The 19,989-nt window shown below is 42.8% G+C and overlaps 1 protein-coding gene across 1 annotated transcript in view; it reads right to left on the reverse strand.

Annotated features, from left to right (window-relative positions):
• The window catches only part of RCAN3 (RCAN family member 3), a 34,937-nt gene extending 15,009 nt beyond the window's left edge, over positions 1-19,928 (reverse strand). The window contains exons 1-2 of the mRNA XM_051988221.1: positions 17,295-19,928; positions 9,617-9,864 (exon numbers count right to left, since the gene is read on the reverse strand). Of these exons, the coding sequence (XP_051844181.1) occupies positions 9,617-9,811 (195 nt within the window). The 5' untranslated portion in view covers positions 9,812-9,864; positions 17,295-19,928. The remainder of the gene's footprint in view (positions 1-9,616; positions 9,865-17,294) is intronic.
• Between the last annotated feature and the right edge of the window lie 61 nt (positions 19,929-19,989).

The raw sequence follows: 19,989 nt of genomic DNA on the forward strand, positions 1-19,989 counted from the left end.
GGCAAAGGGAAGAAACCGATGGAGGCTCTGACAAAACCAAAGCACCCTGTAGTGAGCAGCTCTTACAGATAAAATATGCAAAGGAAGAGTAAACAGTTAAAAAAAAGGTCGTCCACTGGAGGCTCAGAAGGAGACTCGGTTCCCTGGTCTGGGTGTGGTGAACCTGAGCATTTCTAACAGATACTTAGACTAAACAGAAAATATTCTTCTCAGGAGCGGGGGTAAAAGCTGAGCCCACAGAAACATGGCCTGAGATTCAAAATGCTACCATGCTATTTTGAAACTGAGATTCTTATAACCCTGAGAAATTCTGACATCGGCCTTGTCAGCTGTGCCAGCCTAAAAGCACCATGCAAATGTCAGATATAAGAATTACCTACAAAACAGGTAAGAAGGGGGGTCATAGCAGAGTACCACATCTTGGGCACGCTTTTTTACCCTCGACATGCCTTTGTTCTGGGGCTCCTGCTGGCAAGGACACAAAAAAAGATCCGAAAGGCTGGTGGGCAGGAAATGAGCATTCTTCCCAGGGACCCAAATTATTTTTCTTTGAAAGTGGCTTTAAATGTGCTCTTATTAAAAAAATATATATATATATATTCTTAAATTATCTAATGGCAAAAAAAATTAACCTACAGAACCAATGACACATTTAATTACTGGATCAATGTATAGGGAGGAGGGTTGAGGGGGGAGAGCAAAAGGAGTGTTATACACTGAGTATAGATAAAATACAGTTGTCCCAGAATTTGCAGGGCTTAGGGGGTTCAAGACCCCTTTGAATGTGAATAACTATTTTTGTGAATATGTGAGTAATCTTTATTTTTAATAATTGTGATCATTTAAAAAATGTTTACACACAAGACAAGTAAACAACGCAATGCACCCTTAAAAAATTACAGCTTCTCCACAGAAGCTCACACACTATTCAGGATCTCTGCAGCACTTTCTTCCTGATTGCTTTCTCCTAGCAGAGGCTCACCACTAGGATCACTGCCCTGGGAAGGGGAAGAGGCGGCCTGAAACAGTCTGGATGGTAACTGTTAATAATACACACACACACACACACACACACACACACACGTATGCTTATGGGTAGTGATAAAATAGATGAATAACATGCAATATTTATGCATCTATAATTTATTATAAATGCTTTTAGTTTTCTTTATATATGCATATTGTCTACAATTTTCTTGCGGCAGATCTCCAAAAATTCCCATTTAATTATCAATGGCCAACCTGCAAACAACTAGAACTACGAATGTGGAGGGATAACTGTACTTTTATTTGCTATCATCTTTCAGAGATGCTTATGGAACGTTTCCTTTCGCCACTGGAATATCTACAGGAAATCACATGTTAAGCAACCTGAGAAATCAATCCTGTTATTATCTAAAGAAGAATTCTCCAAGTAATTCAGATCAGAGGCTGAAAATGACTTCGATTGTCTACACCATCAAGTCAAACACTAAAAAGCCAAGTACCACGTCTTCTTGCAGGAGACGAAAACACCAAGGGCAGCCCACCAGAGAGGGAATGCAAGCCATCCCCAAAGCCCAAGAGGAGTCAGAAATCCTGGGGGTGGGGGGAACCGGCAGCTGCCCAGTGGTGGGAGGTGCTGGTTTTTCCACCATGTTGAATCAACCCTGCTCCTTTCACTCCCCTCTCCTTCCCCCCTCCACAAGCAGAGCTAAGAAGTCAGTCCATCAGGGTGCTGAAGCACAATACAAGGGGACAGACAGCTGCCCAGCCCTTTGCTGTGACAGTAAAAAAGACGAATTCCCCCTTTGGGTCCTCTAAAGCATGGGTAGGTTCACAAATGTCGCTGCAGCCTCTCGTCTCCATCTCAAGGGATTCCAGCAATGAGAGGGGTGCTGTGCTTGAAAAGGACAAGACCACCTGTTCCAGGACCTCCTGGACACAAGGTTCTCTGCTGAGAACTTTTCTGCTTGGTGGCAAGGAGACTAAAGATACTAGGATAGGTCAAAAAGGACTACGCCAGAGTATAAAATACCCTCCTTGAGGAAAAGCACCCTGGACAGCTTAATAATGCAACATGGACAAGCTCCGAAATCTTCAGTGTATATGGGGAGAAACTTAAATCTACAAACTTCTATCTTTCACAATGCTTTCCACTAGTGGAAGGAAAATGCTAACTGATACACTTCTCCCTGCATCAGGGAAACAGATAAAGGAAAATCCACCCGTCCAGAGGAAAATATGGACTGTTCCTTGTTTTCCCCAGCTATTTGCTTTGTATTTTTATAGTCTTAGTACTTGCTCAAAACACTTTTTGGAAGATAAATTCTCAGAAGACTGGGCCCTGTGCAGATTATGAGCCATGCTGCCTGGTGAATGTCACAGTAAACGGTCACCCTGATGAAACTGTGTGGGTTTATTTTTCACAGTAACAGACTGTCAAATTACAAGTACGAGATACTGTGAAATAGTTGTGCTTTAAGGGGACTTCGCCTCTACACGTGGATGTAACTGGAGAAAATGGACTTAAAGTACAAGAAGATGTAGTTCAGAAAGCAATCTGGTGCAGTATGGCTTAGTGGTAGAGGAGAAGAGTCTGGGTCCCGACCGAGCTCTGCTCCTAAGGAGCTGCTGATCACAATGTCATCTCAGGCTGCACCGGTGGGGAGGGGGGCATTTAGCATTTGGTCAGTCAGAACAGCATGGAGCTATGAGGTGCTTACCCTGGGCAGGCCTTGTGTTAGGGAAGAAAGACCCAGGCCCTCAAGTGGCCTCCATTCTATGGGGCAGACCTGGACACAAGAAGTACACACACAACACACCCCAATTACGCCCATGGCAATCGGGGGCTGGGTGTGGGCCAGGGCAGGAAGGGCTGCTGAAGCTGGGGTGTGAACACGGCTGCTGAAGAGCTGGGGGGCTGAGAGGAGGTAGAAGGAAGCTGTTGTGCACTGCAGGCCTGAGGACTGGCCATAGTACAAAGCCACAAAGATGGGGGATGTGAGGGCAGTGTGAAAACAGCAAAAAATACGAGGCTGATCATTCTTAAAGGGTGGTCAGGGAACATCTGGGGGTTCCTGAGGCCCCTTCAAGGGGTCTGGGAGGTCAAAACTGTTTTTTATAATAATACTAAAATATTTTAGTTCTGAATGTGGCAAAAACATGTAACTAAAGTCCACACAAACCCTAGGGGCGGGGGGGGGGGGATCCTTAATAATTTTTAAGAATATAAAATGATCCCGAGAATAGAAAGCTTGAGAACTACTGGACTAGTCCACAGAATGGGTGAAAGGGTGTTCTGGGCTGGACCTGACCGAGGCGAATACCTCAGCAATTCAGTTTGCTACTAGAACAAAATGAGGGGGTCCCTGCAGAGATACAAAAGGAGATTTATTTAGCTGAGCTTAAGAAGACAATTCAACAAGGATGGGCCTTTCTAACCCTTGAGCTGACTCAGCTGAGCAAAGCTCCCACAGAGACCCACCAGCCATACCCAGGAGAGCCCCTGCTCTCCTCATGGCCATTCAGGACTCAGGAGATGAGGAAGTAAAGTGAGACTTGCAGCCTTCGGAGCCAACTGAGCCTTGACAAAGGCCTCAAACCTTGTCAAAGAAATGCTAACCTGGTCTGCATGGGCAGAGGGATGAGGTATTGTTGCCAACACAAGAAGAGCAGCATGTTTGTCACTGAGAAGTTTTAATTCCAATAGAACTGAGCTGTTCCCTCCATGTGACGTGTGGAGGTGACTGGGGGCTCCCTGGGAGGGCTTACTGGGCCCTATTTCATTTCGAGCTTGACGCCATGGATGTAAAAGATACCACCGGAGACATGGTTAAGTGCCACAAAGGACGGGTTGGTCATGCAGTGAGAGCCAGCACCCACGGCCGGGCAGTGTCCCCAGAAAGGTCCCTAGCACGCTGGGGGAGGGGTATGGGGAGAACTTATGGGAAGACACAAGAAAGGTCCCCCCAGAACTGGCTGGAACCCACAGTGCTGGGCGCGGCCCCATCAAGGAAGTCAGGGCCACCGAGTGCTGGGAAGAGATGTCCCTCAGCACCAAGCCCCTGTGTCAATGTTGCCCATGAAGCAGGCGGGATGAAGAGCTCTCCTTCAGACGCAGAGAGAAGTGCTCAGAGGCCTGTCTCAGGCCCCACACTGCCACCTGGCCGGGGGGAAACCTGAACCCACGTCTTTTGGTCCAAGTCCAGCAATCTGTCGGCTCTGACACAGTTGAGCTAACCAAGGAAATGCCAGCTTGTTTTGTGTTTTTATTTCCTTGATTTTCATTTAGAATTTTTATTCTCTATTCTTACTAAGATGCACAAATGATAAATGTAGAGTGAAATGTTTAAGCTCATGCTTAGAAAAGGCTTAAACTGAAGAAGGTGGAGGTGAGTGTCTATGAAGATACACCACGGGATTTGGGTCAATTAAGAGCGTGGCGTTAACAATGTCAATCCCTATGTGATCTACTTAATTTCATAGCGAGGAAACGTCTATTCTGTAGCGACAGGATATATCATTAATCCTTGCTAACCATCTCATGAATAAGTGTCACTGGTGAGACGAATGAGGGACAATCAGACAAACAAAGGACAGATGGCTCAATGAAAACTCACCAGTTTGACTAGAAAAAACAATTCAAAGTATATCTAAGCAATCTAGGAAATCTCTACTCTTTTTTCAGTAGAGATTCACATAAAAAAGAAAATACTTATGTTAAAGGACAATAATATAAATTATATTTATAAATGTAACACAAATTATATTTCTTCATAAAGCTAACTCTGCAAAGAAAGGTTGTATCAAATAATACATATGCTGAATCTCCACATTTGTCACTTTATACATTATAGAGTGATAAACCTTTTAGTAGGATTTTACTCTAGAGTAGTCTCAAAATCTCAAAAACTGCACATTTACAGAAAAATCCAAGCTACTTTAATTTTATCCTTACTTTAAAGAAGGGTAGAGATAGAGTTAAAGATAACTGTATCATGTGACAACTTCAAATCTAATTAAGAAAATAGGACGTTAAAATACAGTGCTAGCAACAAAGCTACCAAGATTGTCTTACCTTTGGTGCATCTATTCATATAATACAGTGTGTATATAAAAATATACATATATAGTTCAATGTGTATACACACACACACACACACACACACACACACACACACACACACAAAAAAAAAACCATCGGTTTTTCAACCACGTTCCTCTGTTGTTTTTTAGCCACTTCCCCCAAATAGAACAGAATCAAGATAACCTTATCTCTGTGGTATAAAAATACTTGGCAACTGGAAATGGATATTCACCTTTGGAGGCAAATAGCACTTAGATAATTTAGATCAAACACTCAGAAGGATGTAAAAGCCTATTTCATTTGTCCCAACTGCTGGAAGGCTATAAAGATAAGAACTATTGTGATTCAGGAATAAACTAAACTCCTTTGAAAATAAAACGCTTTTTAGCACTAGGATCTTCCTACCTCTACTGTTCAAAATGTGATCTCTTCTGCCTTTATGTGGATGACACGGATTACTCTAATATTAAATAAGTCAGAATGAAGAGAGTTGAAAGATAAGAAGAAAAAATGATATTATTAAGAGAAGAAAATTAATGAAGAGTGGGACCTCTTATCCATTTCAGTTATTTCTCTCTTCTATATATTCATCTGACAGATTTGTTTAAATTATCCCCAAAGTCTTTATGCATTTTTAAGTACCCATAGCTTTTCAAAGCCTGCCACAGCATGCTTGGTGACATGTGGGGTGCACGGGGCTCCAGCCCTTCCCACTGCCTTTCAGCTTCCATATTTTTGTCTAAAAAGGGGATAATGATACTTATACTATCTGTCCTACATGTTATTGGGAGGAAACAGCTTTTTAAATGGCAAAATGCTAAGTGGGAATGAAAACACATTCCATGGTGATAAATCTCCAAACTGCTCAAAGTTTGCTCCATGGCCAAATATCATGAGATCAGATTAAGTTCTCATGAATATAATTTTTGGATGAATGAGAAATTGCACATGACTTCCTCCTACTACAAATATTCCAAAATTATCTTTTCTATTTAAAGTATGGAAACTAAGCCCTAAACTTGGTTTAAAATACACACACACAAACTCATCCTGCCTGAATTTAGAAATGTAGAGAAAAACCAGTGAGGGTGCAGAGACTGAAAAAGATAACTAAGTTCTATTTTAAGACTTAAGGGGAAGGAAGAAACTTTCACAGAACAAATACTTTTGGGGAAAATGCAAGCACTGATAAAAAATAGAAGAGAAATCTTACAGTATAAGAAATGAATAACTAGTTCAGATGTTGGTTATTAATCCATCCCCAACACATCCATTCCCTCCAAAATGTTGTTCCTAAAACACAGATGTGTTAAACCAATGACTATGACATATTGGGGAGTGTTCAGAGAAAAGTGATAGGGAAGGATCTTGAGTCAGTACCCCATGAAACTGGTTAGAGGGCTTAGGAATATTTAGTGTAGAAAAGAGAAGATTCAATATGACCCAAGACAGTAGTATATAAGTATCTGAAGGATTGTAAAGATGGAAAAGAGATTAGATTTAATCCTGTCTGGTCCCAGAGAAAATGGGATAAATGATGGTAGGTGGTGGCAGGAAGGCCATCCACTTTACAGGATTCACTGTACTAAACAGTAACTGAAGTCTCATTCAACTCTGATTCTGTGATTTGTTACCCTCTCTCTACTTAAAAAAACAAAATTTAACAGCGCCACATTGCCTCTAGAATAAAAGACAAACCTTTGGTCTGGCATTTAAGACACTCTTAACAGTCTTGCTTCTATCCATCTTTCCAAGTTTCTACATTTCTCTTTTTCTCCTCATGCACTCTTCATTCTGCTAGCTATTTCTTAGACATCAAAACCTACCTCCTTCTTCTGAACCTTGGCATCAATAAGGGGTCCTCCACCAGGTGTGGATGCCCTCCCTCCTCATTTTTGCCTCACAAAACTTCTAGGTGATTTCTTCAAAGCCCAGTTCCTTCACAGCCTTTGGATGTGTTTTGTATTCACTTATTTTTTACATGGGGACCTCAGAAGGGTATAAGGTCCTTGAGGAAAGACATTTTTTATCTTTGAATCCTGACTACTTTGAATAGCAAGAGTTGTGTTTGTAGGGTTGAACTGAATTTTAGGTATTCATGACTAAGACTCAAGAAAATGAGGCAAAAACCTACTTTTTTCCAGGCAAATAATAAACTAGAAAAGGTTAGGCATTGGAAAAATGAGCTATCATTTTGTTCCAGCCAGCTTCTACAGAAATATAATTAGCCAGATCACATAAAGGAAAATCTCATTCAGAATTTGTGATGATCTTACCACATTCTATATAATTTTTATTATGTAAAGAGCTCAAAATAACTTCTTTGTATGAGTTTGCCTCCAAGAGTAATCTAGGCTAAATCAGTAGTTTTTTGAGCTCCTACCAGTTCAGAAAATTAAGGATTCCTTCAACTTTAAGATTCAGCAATTAATTCTTTGACATAAAAGAGCAGCGAGGTCGGCGATCCACCTCTGAGGGCATTTGGGCGGTTCACAGAACCTTCCTGTGCCCTGGCTTCCTCCAGCTGCTGCAGCCTGTCAACCTCGCCACCCTTTCACATTGTAGCCCCATTTTACCCCCTGCTCAGCAGGCAGGAGCAGGCCGGCTTGTGCAGGCCCTCACTCTGATGTTTCCTTGCCCAGTATCAGGGAGGTTTGGCCACACTGGGCATTCTGGACCTGCCAAAGCAGTTCTCAGGGCCCAAGGCTACAATCTAGGCCAGGGTGCCCGACCTGTTTTCCTACCCTTGGCCAGGGTGGTGGAACTACTGCTGGAAACCCTTTTCAGACTAAGGTTCTGAAGGCATAAAAAAAACTATATGGGATTATCAGTCACACTGAAATATGGGTGTCAGGCTATAAAAAAAGCAGGTGGGCCCCCCGTGCCATCTGTTGGGGGTCAGTCAGACAGCAGGGTCAGGGCGGGTCAGAGGCTGGTATACGTGGGTACGTGTATGCAGAAATGCACCTGTTTCCATCTCACACGTGCACATGTACACACATATAACCTATGGGCTGCACCCGTTCGTTATTTATTGGGCGCCTCCTATGTGTCTCACAACAGCCCTGCGGGGCAGACACCAGTTTTACCCCCATTTTATACCGAGGCAACGAGGGTTAAGTGATTTGCCCAGATTCCCAGTGCTATCTGCAGACAGGCCACAGTCTAGTTTATCAGAACGGTTCCGAGGGGCTCTTGCTAATGTTCTACTGCTCGAAGCAGACCCGAGGACATCTGGGGAAGCCACTGCTGGGGCTGAATCCAGCACCCCCAACACGTGGTCACCCAACATTCACTTAAAACCTCCCCATGACGAGGAACCTCATCTAGAAATCGCTGGCTGGTAAGAAATGTTTCCTCACATTCGATGGCCACCAGAGCCCCTCCTCTGCGCCTCCCACTGCGGTCAGTGGCCAAGGCACGGCCTCCCTGGGAGGTCCTCTGTATTTGATACCTCCCAAGGCCTCCTCCAGGCCCGGGGTTCCATCTGTCTCCCGCCCACGACCCCCACCAGACCCTGCTGTCCAGGGGCCCTCCTCGGATGGCTGACTGCCCCTCCCGGAAAGAAGGCCAGCCGTGCTAGGCCCAAGTGGGCCCCCTTTGCTGCGGTCTCCGTTACAGGTCTGGAACCACAGACGCAGTCTGGTGAATTCTGTGCGTATTTCAGGGTCCATTACAGGCGCACACATTAGCCAACACTGCCATGTTTGCTGAAGAAGCACCTACGACTCACACTCCTGGGCCATTTTACAGTTTGCAGGGCTGCACCTGGCTTATTATTCCCCCTTTCCAGATGAAGAAAGGCCCAGGGATCCATGCTCACACTAGTCCCTGAGCCCCAGCTCCTCAGCCCGGCGCTTCCGCCAGACCACAAGGGGATTCCGGCCGATGACCAGCCACAAGCTTGGAAAAGCCCACAGGCCATGAAAAAAGGGCATTTCCTCCCTAATTCCAGACTCAGGACCGGTCTTCTCTAACACAAGGTGAAACTCCAGCCCAGAAACTAAACGAATGTAGAAACAAAAGGGAGCTTGGAGCAATCTTGGAAAAGCACTGAGCCGAGACCACATACGAGCCTGCATCGGGCACCTGTTGGAGAAACGACAGCTGCTCTGAGAGAGCCTCCTAGCATCTAAGCAGGCCCTCGAGGGCTGACCGTGCACAGCTTCTACCTGGACACATGCTCTGTGAACACAGAAGCAAATTTACCTTAAGACAGTAAGTCTCCTCAGGCTTCACTGAGCAGTTCTATAGCACCTACTGTATGCCAAGCATTGTGCTAAGAGTTTTATAAATATTATCTCATTTTCTAACAACCCTGGGAAAAAGGTACTGTTATTATTCCCATGTTATACATCAGAAAACTAAGGTAAACAGAGATAAAGTAACTTGCTCAGCTATTAAGTATCTATGGCTGGATTTGAACTCGGGTCTTACTGCCTCCAGGCCCAGCACTCTCTCCAGTGTACCACCATAACCAATATTCTGTAATAGATCTAATTAGGATTTTATGACAGGTGATCTTGAATATATCCACATATTACCTACCTTCTGCTCTTGCACCTCAAACACAGTTTCATGTACACTACATGCAAAAAGTGAGGTAGGCAGATCACTTAAATCCATCATCTCTTCCAAATCATCCTCATTTTCACCAAAAATCATCTCTTCCTCCTCTTCTTGGTCACTGCTGTAGAGATCTGACTGGCTGTCACTCCAAGACTTCATAACGTCCCTTAGCATTGTCCCCTAAGAGCAGATCTCTTTTTCTAAGTTCCACAATGTCAACAAGGCACCTGTTATAAAAGAAACCAGAAATCAGACCAAAGCACATTCCCTTATAATGGATATAGTGAAGCACTTTTATTGAGCAAAGATGAATGGGCCCCTGTTTACCTCATAAACCAACTCATCTCAACCTTCTACAATTGAAAACTATCAATATCGGATTTTATTTTCAATATAGTTGCCTTATGCAATACATTTTGCCAGCTCTAAGTGAAAACAGGAAAAAGGTCAAAACAATTTTCTAGCATGTGTGAAAAGGCAAATACACATTTGTGTATTTGTTTCAAAGTAGTAAGAGGAAAACACGAAACATGATTGTGTCTGCATGTTTGTTTTCCATTTAACTTCCCCACAACACTGAAAATGGCAAATTGGTAGGTGCCCACATGGACTAATTTGCCATCTGCAGCTGGAAATCTGCTCTCTAGTGGTGCAACTGCTTTTTCTTAATTAGTTAGTTCCTTTCAAAGATATTAAGTAAGCAAAAGTTCTCTATAAATTTAGTCACTACCAGTTCTGAAAATATTTCCTGTAAGTACTGAGATAAATCAGAAAACATAAAACCTTTAAAAAGAATCATTACAGAATTCTAGTAACTAGAGAAATGAAAGAGACTTGGATCAGCTCTTTCATTCACCAGGTCCAGAGCAGAATTCTATAAAATAAGATTCTCTGAATAGCTTAACTTTCATTAAAAGTCATTACATCTTAAAGTAGGATGCTTTTAAAGTGTAAAAAGCAGGTTTTAAAAAATCAGAACTGCTATATAATACATATAACAGTGTTTTCATTTCAATAGAATTTTATTTTTTCAATTACATGTAAAGATACTTTTCAACATTCATTTTTGTAAGATTTTTAGTTCCAGATTGTTTTCTTCCTTATCTCTCCCTTCCTCAAGACGGCAAGCAATCTGATATGTTATACATATACAATCATTTTAAACATATTTCTATATTAGTTATTTTTGTGAAAGAAAAATCAGAACATAAGGGAAAAGCCATGAAAAAAGAAAAGCAAACACCATCAACACGAAAGGTGAAAATACTATGCTGTGATCCACATTCCTCTCTCTGGATGCAGATGGTTCTCCTCATGATAAGACCATTGAAACTGGCCCGAATCATTTCATTATTGAAAACAGCCAAATCTGCCAGAATTGATCATTGTGTAATCTTGTTGTTGCTAATGATCTCCTGGTTCTGCTCATTTCCCAGATCTCTCTAAAATTATCCTGTATATAATTTCTTATAAAACAATAATATTTCATAACATTCATATACTATAACTTATTCAGCCATTCTCCAATTGATGGGCATCCACTCAGTTTCCAGTTCCTTGTCTCTACAAAAAAGAGCTGCTACAAACAGTTTTGCACACATAGGTCCCTTTCCTTTTTTATGATTTCTTTGAGATACAAAGATCCAGTAGAGAGACTGCTAGATCAAAGGATACGCACAGTTTGATAGCCCTTTAGGCACAGTTTCAAATTGCTCTTCATCTGGATCATTTCACAACTTCACCAATAATGCATTAATGTCCTACTTTTCCCACAACCCCTCTAACATCTATCATTATCTTTTCCTATTATCTTAGTCAATCTGATAGGTGTGAGGTAGTACTTCAGAGTTGTTTTAATCTGCATTTCTCTAAAGAATAGTGATTTGGATCATTTTTTCATATGACTATAGATGACTTTAATTTCTTTATCAGAAAACTGTTTGTATCCTTTGACCATTTATCAATTGGGAAATGACTTGTTTGCTTACAAATTTGACTCAGTTCTCTATGTTATTTTAGAAATGAAGCCTTTATCAACTATAAAAATTATTTCCCAGCTTTCTCTCCTTCTAATCTTGGCTACATTGATGTTTGTATAAAACCTTTTTAACTTAATGTGATCAAAATGATTCTTTTTGCATTTCATAATATCTTTAGTTCTTCTTTGATCTGTACTATTATTTTATTAGGACTTTTCAGAGAGGTGGAGGAAGGGATGTTAACCAGCTGGTACTGAAAGTCAAAGAAGCAAACTATTTTTCAACAATATGATTTCTCTTTTTAAAGTTCCATCCAGGAGAAGTAATGGTATATAACTATGGTGGAACACAATTCTGTTTATTTTTTTTTTTAAATCAGCATAATGATGAGCCAGGACTAATGATAAAACCTACCTCCAGCTATAGAGGTGAAAGACTCATGATTCAGAATGAGGGGAAAAAAAATTGGGAGGAGGGAGATATGACCAATGTGCAAATTTGTTTCAATCGACCATACTTAAGTATAAGGAGTTTGCTTTCCTTCTGTTTTCAATTGGAGGAGGAGAAAAGTGGGTTTAGAGGGAAGAGAAGGAAAATTTGGGGTGATTAAAACAAGTAAAAACTTTAAAAACTAAATTAGAAAACTAAAGTTCCATCTTCTTACTCCTCAAAAGAAAAAAAAATCAGAACACAGGAAATAGTGTTTCCTGTACCTGAACTTTTTTAATTTTCATGATGTGATACCTTCATTTCCTGTTTTCTACCTTTCTATCTTTAAGACTATCATGAAAACACTTGTCCTCAGTGTTGCTATATTCCTATTAGTTCTATATTCCATTAGAGTTTTTTTTTTTTTTTTTTTTTTTTTGTAAAACTTGTTTTTAAAGTGATTGTACCCAGGCTTGAAGTACTGTTTTATTGCTATGGTACATCAGAAGAGTTTAATGTGATTGCTGCTCACTTAACACATATACACAGAACACAGAGTCTTTGCCTCATCTGAACTGTTTGTTTTATGGTTGAACTCGTATACTCCTAAATGAGATGTGTAGCAGGACAGGACAAAAACAAAACCTCAATCTGTCTTCATTTTTACAAATACCAGTCCACAAAACAAATAAAATTCAAAACAAAATTTAAATAAGCTATTCAGAGCTAAAGCTAACAAATGCTCTACTCAATATCTCAATAAAGCATGAAAACAACCTGCAATTCTTGAAGGCTGTGGAAGTTCTGATCAGGGGGTCCTAATTAGGGCAACAAATTTAAAGGACATAGGCTTATATTCCTGTCCTAGGGTAGAAACAATGAAGCTAAGCATCTAGCTAGTAAGAAGACTTTGTGGCTGGTAAGTTGTTACTCTATTCCCAAGTCTACCATCAAATAGACATACTCAACAGGAAACCAGGATCTCCATCTCTACCACAGCCTGCAAGTGGGTACCTGCCCCCTTCCCTTAATTAAGGAAGAGAATGCATCATTCTTTTTGCTCCCAGACTGATTTGGACTACTTGCTTTAGCATAAAAATTCTTAGTTATGGGCAGTCTGGCTGACAAGTCTTAACAACTTGTGGAGGTTTAGGGATAGACTCAGGGATGGATCATGTGTCTGACTACCAACAATCAGCACAGCTAAACTTGTAACAGGGGATTATTTTCTCCAGCCACAGAAGCTCACAAAGAATCAGCTATATTGAGATGACTGCTATCTATTCTACACTATGGAAAGAATCTTCACTGATGAAAACACAAATCCCTGAAGGTATAAAAATAGTCAATTGAAAAAAAAATTGTATGAATTTTGCTACCCCACAATGTAGTCAATTGTCTTTGTAAGCCTCTGTGGCTGAGGGAAAAAAATATTCCCCTTCTGGCTAACTTTTTGGTAATGAAGCTCTACAAATTTAGCTACGCTGGTATTTGGTAGACAGTTAGGATTTTGCATTATTATGTAATGAACATCTTAGCTGTATTGGAATTAGAAACTGGCTCTCTCTTACTAAAGGCAACATTAATATTTCTTGGCATAAATTCTTTCACTGTACAGGCATGTGAGATTTTTTTTTTTTTGATAGAGCTCATGGTCAAATAGTTTCACAAATTCCTACCAACATTCTAACTCCAGCCAAATCTGAACAAAAACAGGAGCCAAACTGAAAACATCAACTGGGTAAAACAGTCTTACTGGAATAGAAACAGGGTTGGTCAGCATGCATTAACAATCCGTGAGGGTCAGTACTAAGCTGTGACTATTGGAACTGTTAACTTTTTCTTAGATGGGGCTGCTCCTAATATTTTGTGCCCTCAAAGCACTGACTCTTGCTGTAACAACAGAATGGTTCTAGCTTCAACAAGCAAACATCTGCATGGATCAGAATTTAAATGCCTCTTCAGTGCTAACGGTAACTAGCAAACTGAAGTCTAGCAAATGGTTCTTTTAGGACACATGAAATAAATGAAAAAACTCCAAGAAGAATGATCTTTTATATTGCTACAATATTCTTTCTGCCAGAGAAGTCTGACAATCTTCCAAGGAACGATGTCAAGTTGCTTAGCCCATCATCAATTAATCATACTATTTCTGTCAAATTCTTATCAGAGAGATTCCTCCTTAATTAAAGTATTTATAAGGGGCAGTACCCCCCCCCCTTTTTAAATAATGTAGATTTGGAACTAGTTAAATGACCATAATCCTTGAAAAGGAATGGGTTTCTCATCACAATACTTGCAGAGTCTGTGCCCTCTCTAGGATCATATCATCCCTCCTAAGTGCGGGCTACCCAACAAAGTAGGATTCTATTTCCAGCTCTACAAAGCACTTGCTGTGTGACGTCGGGGAAGCTATTGGACTTTTCCATGTTGCAATCTCTTCATCTGTAAAATAAGAAAAGATACTCACAGATGCTGCTGAGTTTGAACAGATTTGAAGGCATGCCACATTCCTCAAAAATACTAAATCTTGTCAATTTGTGAGTCTTCAGAGGTTGCTTATTATACAAGCCTTTTGCTTGAACCTCCTACTCCCTTCTCATTTCATCATTTGCTGGCAGGAGTTGACTATTTCTAAGAAGTGCTGGGAAAAGGTTTGCTGAGGACAGAAGCTTGCACTATAGACAAAAACGAAGATTTCTGCTTTTCTCTGGATTTCATTGGATTCTATGCTATCCCTATATCCCAGGAATCTTCAAGGAGGATGAGGGTAGGGATTTATTTGGCTGAATAGGGGAATCAAATATGAATACAAGAATTAACTGTCAAACAAAATGAGGGAAAACATCAAGCTATTAAAAATATTTAAGTTATATGACTCAAAAAATGTTATACTGATTTATGTCTATTTCATTTCCCCAAAATATTTCCTCCACTTCCAATTATTGAAGAATCAATCTCAACTTTTGCATGTTACATAAGTGTTCTCAAACTCTGAGATTTCCATTGGGATTGGGAGGGGGGTGCTGTTTAAAGAACTCTGTCTATTGCAACTCAGTATCTTATTATTACTATTTTTCTTGACAATTGTACCTAGGGGTTATCCGTATATCATGCTACTCCTCAAACCAATCTACAAATTTAATGTCTATTTACAAAGCTCAGAGAGCTGATCTCTGCCTTAGGAAGTCCTGGGTTCAAATCTACCTCTGACACATATGCTAAAAGTCTGGTTCTGGGCAAATTACAACTTGTTAGCATTCAGGGCAACTCTCTTAAATGGCAAATGACAGAGAAGATGTAGACTCAAAGAGGCAAAAGGACATCTCTCTTCTGGAAGTTCTGGAAGAAGAGTCTGAAATCAGACCCTAGACATCATTCAATATCAAATTATAAAGGTCATTTTAAACTTGGAGGGAAATACAATTTTCCTAAAAAGCACCGAGAATCTCTTTCACAAGAACATGACAAGGTTTTTGTCAGTAGTAAGATGATAAAATATAAAGCTAACTTACATGGCTAAGGAATGAATGGGCACCTTGAATTTACAGGTCTCACACCAAAAACATCCTAAAACTATCTCTAGACCACTTCAAAGATTTCATCAAATTGAAACCAAACCAAACTGAAAAGATGTGATGCACAAACCTGTGCTGTTTAATCTCATGTTAATCACAAGAGAATTGTTCGGTTCTGCACACATATATTGTATCTAGGATATACTGGGACATATTTAACATGTATAGGACTCCTTGCCATCTAGGGGAGGGGGTAGAAGGAGGAAGGGGAAAAATCGGAACAGAAGTGAGTGCAAGAGATAATGTTGTAAAAAATTACCCAGGCATGGGTTCTGTCAATAAAGTTATTATAGTAAAAAAAAAATCTTATGTTAATCAAACTGTAACATAGGGGATCACAGACATCCATAAGAGTCAGTTGCTACTAAAGGCAAAACAAGAATGGAATATTCTTTGAAATTAGTTAAGTTCAAAGGTGAATGCACTATATCAGTTTCTGTTAGATAATTTGCAATATAGAATAAATCAGTTTTTTACTCCCTAAGGAAAATATTTCTGTGGGCTTCTGTTTTGGACAGATGATCTTGAAACTTCCTTCTGAAGGTAACACCCTCTATCCTAAGAGCCTTTGCCAAGCCCCATTTCTGATATTCTATGTTCCAAGGCTTCTCTAATTCTCTACATTCTGAGGTTTCTTTCAGAGTTTTCACAGTCTATCCCTTGAAATAACTGGTTGGAGTCTGACATTAAAGGGAACCATTTAACTAAGAGACAAGTATGGATTTTAGATTGTTTGTCACAACAATGTAAGAAAGGCAGAGCGCAGACATCGCTGTCCTGGAAGAGATGAGGACTTACTTAAAAGCAGTCAGCTCTTTCTCTGAACCTGGCTGCAGGAGTTACTGCAGCCTCAGTGACTTGAGACAAGGCGCTTAGCAATCCCCTCACCCCTGGCACCCCCGGCTGGTTCTCTGTTCTGGGGTCCTTTCCAGATCTTTCACGGCACAGACACACGCGGCTGCGCGTACGCACCTATCCCGGGCTACACCACCTGTACAGCAGGCTCCTCAGTGCTCTCAGTCCCCGGCTTTTGGGGGAGGGCTGAGCCCGTTCAGGGGAACAGGCAGAGTTTCTGGGTGCAGGCTTCCTGCCCAGCGCTCTTCCTCCAGCTGTCTCCTCCAAGGGCCTCCACAGCCTCTCTGCCCAGGCAGGAAGTCCAGAGTCAGGTAGTACAAGTTTAGGGAAGTTACAGAATCGGCCAGGCGATGGGCTTTTGGGAGGAAAGGTATCGCAACTGGGGGGCTCTTGTTTCGGGGGGCTTCGGAGCAGAACTAAACCCAACAATGGCGCGGAGCCAGTGATGGGCACCGACTACCTGGCCCGAGGGAGCAGGATGATTCAGAGATGAGAGCATCTCCAAGGCTGCTGATGACCCCGGGCTTGGGGGGGACGACCCCTTTTTCCTCCACCCCCCGGGGTGCGACCATAGGTTCAGCACGGGAGCGGATTTGGAGGAGAGGACCACTCCCATTATTTGACAAAGGAGGAAACTGAGGCAGGTGGGGGCAGTCACTTGCCCAGCATGAGAAGGGCGCGCCTGTAGCGGTGTCACGCGTGTCGCCGCTCCACGAGCCGCGGGGTTTAGGGATGGGGGTGGGGGATGCAGCACGCAGGGCCTGGGGCTCCGTGCAAGGGAGGGCGGGGCCGAGATGCCGCAGCTGTCAAACTCACCGAAAACTCCAGAGGACGCGGGCGGGCGGGCGGCCTAGAGGAGGGGACGCGGGCCCGGAGCCGGAGCGACCGAGGCGGCGGCAGCGGCGGTGGCTCCAGTGCACCGAGCCCCAGAGGCAGCCACGGGCCGCCCGCGCGCCCCCGTGGCCTCGCGCGCTCCGGCCCCGCGCGCCCTGAGCGCACTCCCGCTCCTCTCTTCACTCCTCCCTCTCGTTCCTCCTCCCTCCCAGCATCTTCTCCCTCCCCCCTTCGGGAGAGTCGGGGAGGCCCGCGAAGGGAAGGAGGCGGGAGCGGACTTAGATCGGAGCAGGAAGCGACTCCTCCTCCCCGTCTTCCCGAAGCTCCGGGTGCGCGTGCGCAGACCTCGCTCCTCGGCTCGTGACCCCTTCTCTTCTGCCCTGCCCCTTTCCTGCTACCTCATCCCCTCCTTCTCTATTTCTCTTCATCCATCATTTTCCCTCCTCCTTTTCCCTCCCTCTGCTCTTCTCATTCTCTCTCTCCCCTACCCTCTCATTCCTCCTCATTTCCCTTCTCATTCCCTTTCCCCTCTCCTCCTTCCCCTCCACCTCACTTGCGCCTCTCTCCCTTCATTTTTTACTCTTTCCCCACCCCTCATTTCCCTTTCCCATTCCTCATAATTTCTTCCCCAAATTAAGTCTTTCCATCTCCCCCTTGGAATTAGAGGAGGGAAAGGGGGGAGCTAGAAGCGGAACCTCCCCCTCAGTGGTGATTGCGCGTGCGTATTCTCCCACTCTTCCCCCCGCTTCGCACAGGGGGCGCAAGCGCTCTTCTTTCCTGGCAGGATGTCCCCGAGCTTCGCCTTGCCCTCCCTGTCACGTCCTGCATCCCAGTCTAGTCCCACCCTGACCTTTAGGCCCGGGGCACGAGGGGAAAGGTTCTCCCCCTCGCCTTGCAGTTTGCAATTTCTGTAATAGAGACATCTATAATGGAGGAGGGAGACAGCACAGGCAGGAAAACTGAGGCACAGCAACAGAGGGATGGAATCTGCCGCCAGTATTGGAGCCGGACCGGACTTAAGTCAGAGACAGGACCGATGCTCTGCCTGCCTTGCCCCCCCCCCCCCCCCCATCGCTGTGGGCCTCCGTAGGCCTCTCTGGAGCCCAGTTAACTTCCCTGTTAAGCAAAGGTTGAAGGATCTAGTCACTAAGACAGGGGTTCTTAACCCTAACCCCTCCCCCGCACAAGATTTCAGCAGGACATTTTGACCATGTGTGGGGAGGCAAAAATACATCCTCATTTTCCCTAATCTCTATCTGAAATTTCGCATTTTCTTCAACAAAAACTTCTCAGCGATCAGGCTTCATTCACCCGGCTGCCAACAAAAGGGTCCGTGACTCCAGGCTCTCCTTGTGTTTTACCTGCCTCGACGTGCCCTTCTAAGCACCGGAAAAAGAGACCCAAGAATATTCCGACTCGGACTCAAACACAGAAAGCAGACACCGTAGGAAGGCCTTCGGATTCCCTAAAAACAAATAAAATGAAACCCTCAGGACTATTCAGACCCCTGGCCTGAAATCCAGGCACCCCGGGGACTCAGACTTTGCTTGGCTGGTGTCAGGAGCTGAGAAAAGTTAAGCCAATCTCCATAGAAAATTTATGACTTCTGTTGTGTCAGGGAAGCTCTCCTGTGAGAGGGATCATTGCCCTATTTTCCTCTTGGATAACTGACCTTAAGCTCCATCTTGACACTTTCCTGCTACCAACTGGAAGCTCCTGTGGCCTGGTGTTGCTCATTTCCACCCTCCTCAGGGGGATTCTGAGAATGAAGTTATAGTTGCAGGATCCCTAGCCCTGTCTTTACATAATTAACAGGGCAGTCTAGTCAAATTTTAACAGAAATAGGAGGCCACTAAATCATATCTAGGAAATCTGTGGATTGACTTAGAAAACCATATTTGTATTTTTAAAAAAACTAATGTATCAAAATCATTCTGAAACTGCATTTTAATTTGGTTCAGTGTGGGCTGTGTGCTTGACAACTTGGGTATAGGGGAAAACAGTAAAAAACATCCCTCTCCTGCTTGGGAGCTGGGAGACTTAAGGCTGCAACCCTTCTCTATTATTAATTGGAAATGGAGGATGAATCCCACTTTGGGGCTTTTTCTGTAAAACGAACAGATTGGATTAGATGAACCTTAGGACCCCTTCTGGTTCTCTCCAAAGTTCTTCCCGACACTAATATTCCATCTTCTTAGGCTCCTTCCAGGTCTCTACCCCAGGACTTCTTAGAAATAGACTGAATCCTCGCTCCCCTGTCTAGTTGGAGGATGTCAAGCTGCTTATGAATATAGAATCCCAAGATTCATTCCATTGGTCAACTAATACCACTACATTACCCTTCTCTTTTTCAGACATAAATAGTTCAGTCTAGGAATACTTACCTTACAGCCCCAGTGGTCTCTCCCAAAAACTAGATGGCTCCTTTCAGAACCTCAATTTAACTATGCTGGGCGCCCAGAACAGCAAGGTCTTCACGAACTTTCACCCCTCGCTCACCCCTTTTAAGCTTCTCTTTATGTATAGCATTTTCCCATTAGAATGTAAGCTACTTGAAGACAGGATCTTTCTGCTTGCATTTGTATCCCCTGTGCTTAGCTCAGGACCTATATGTTCTTGTGAAAGCTGTATGTTTATTGACAGTATAAGAATATAATAAAATATATATGCTCTTCTT

The sequence above is a fragment of the Antechinus flavipes genome, chromosome 3 (genome assembly GCF_016432865.1).
Source record: "Antechinus flavipes isolate AdamAnt ecotype Samford, QLD, Australia chromosome 3, AdamAnt_v2, whole genome shotgun sequence".
Lineage (NCBI taxonomy): Eukaryota > Metazoa > Chordata > Mammalia > Dasyuromorphia > Dasyuridae > Antechinus > Antechinus flavipes.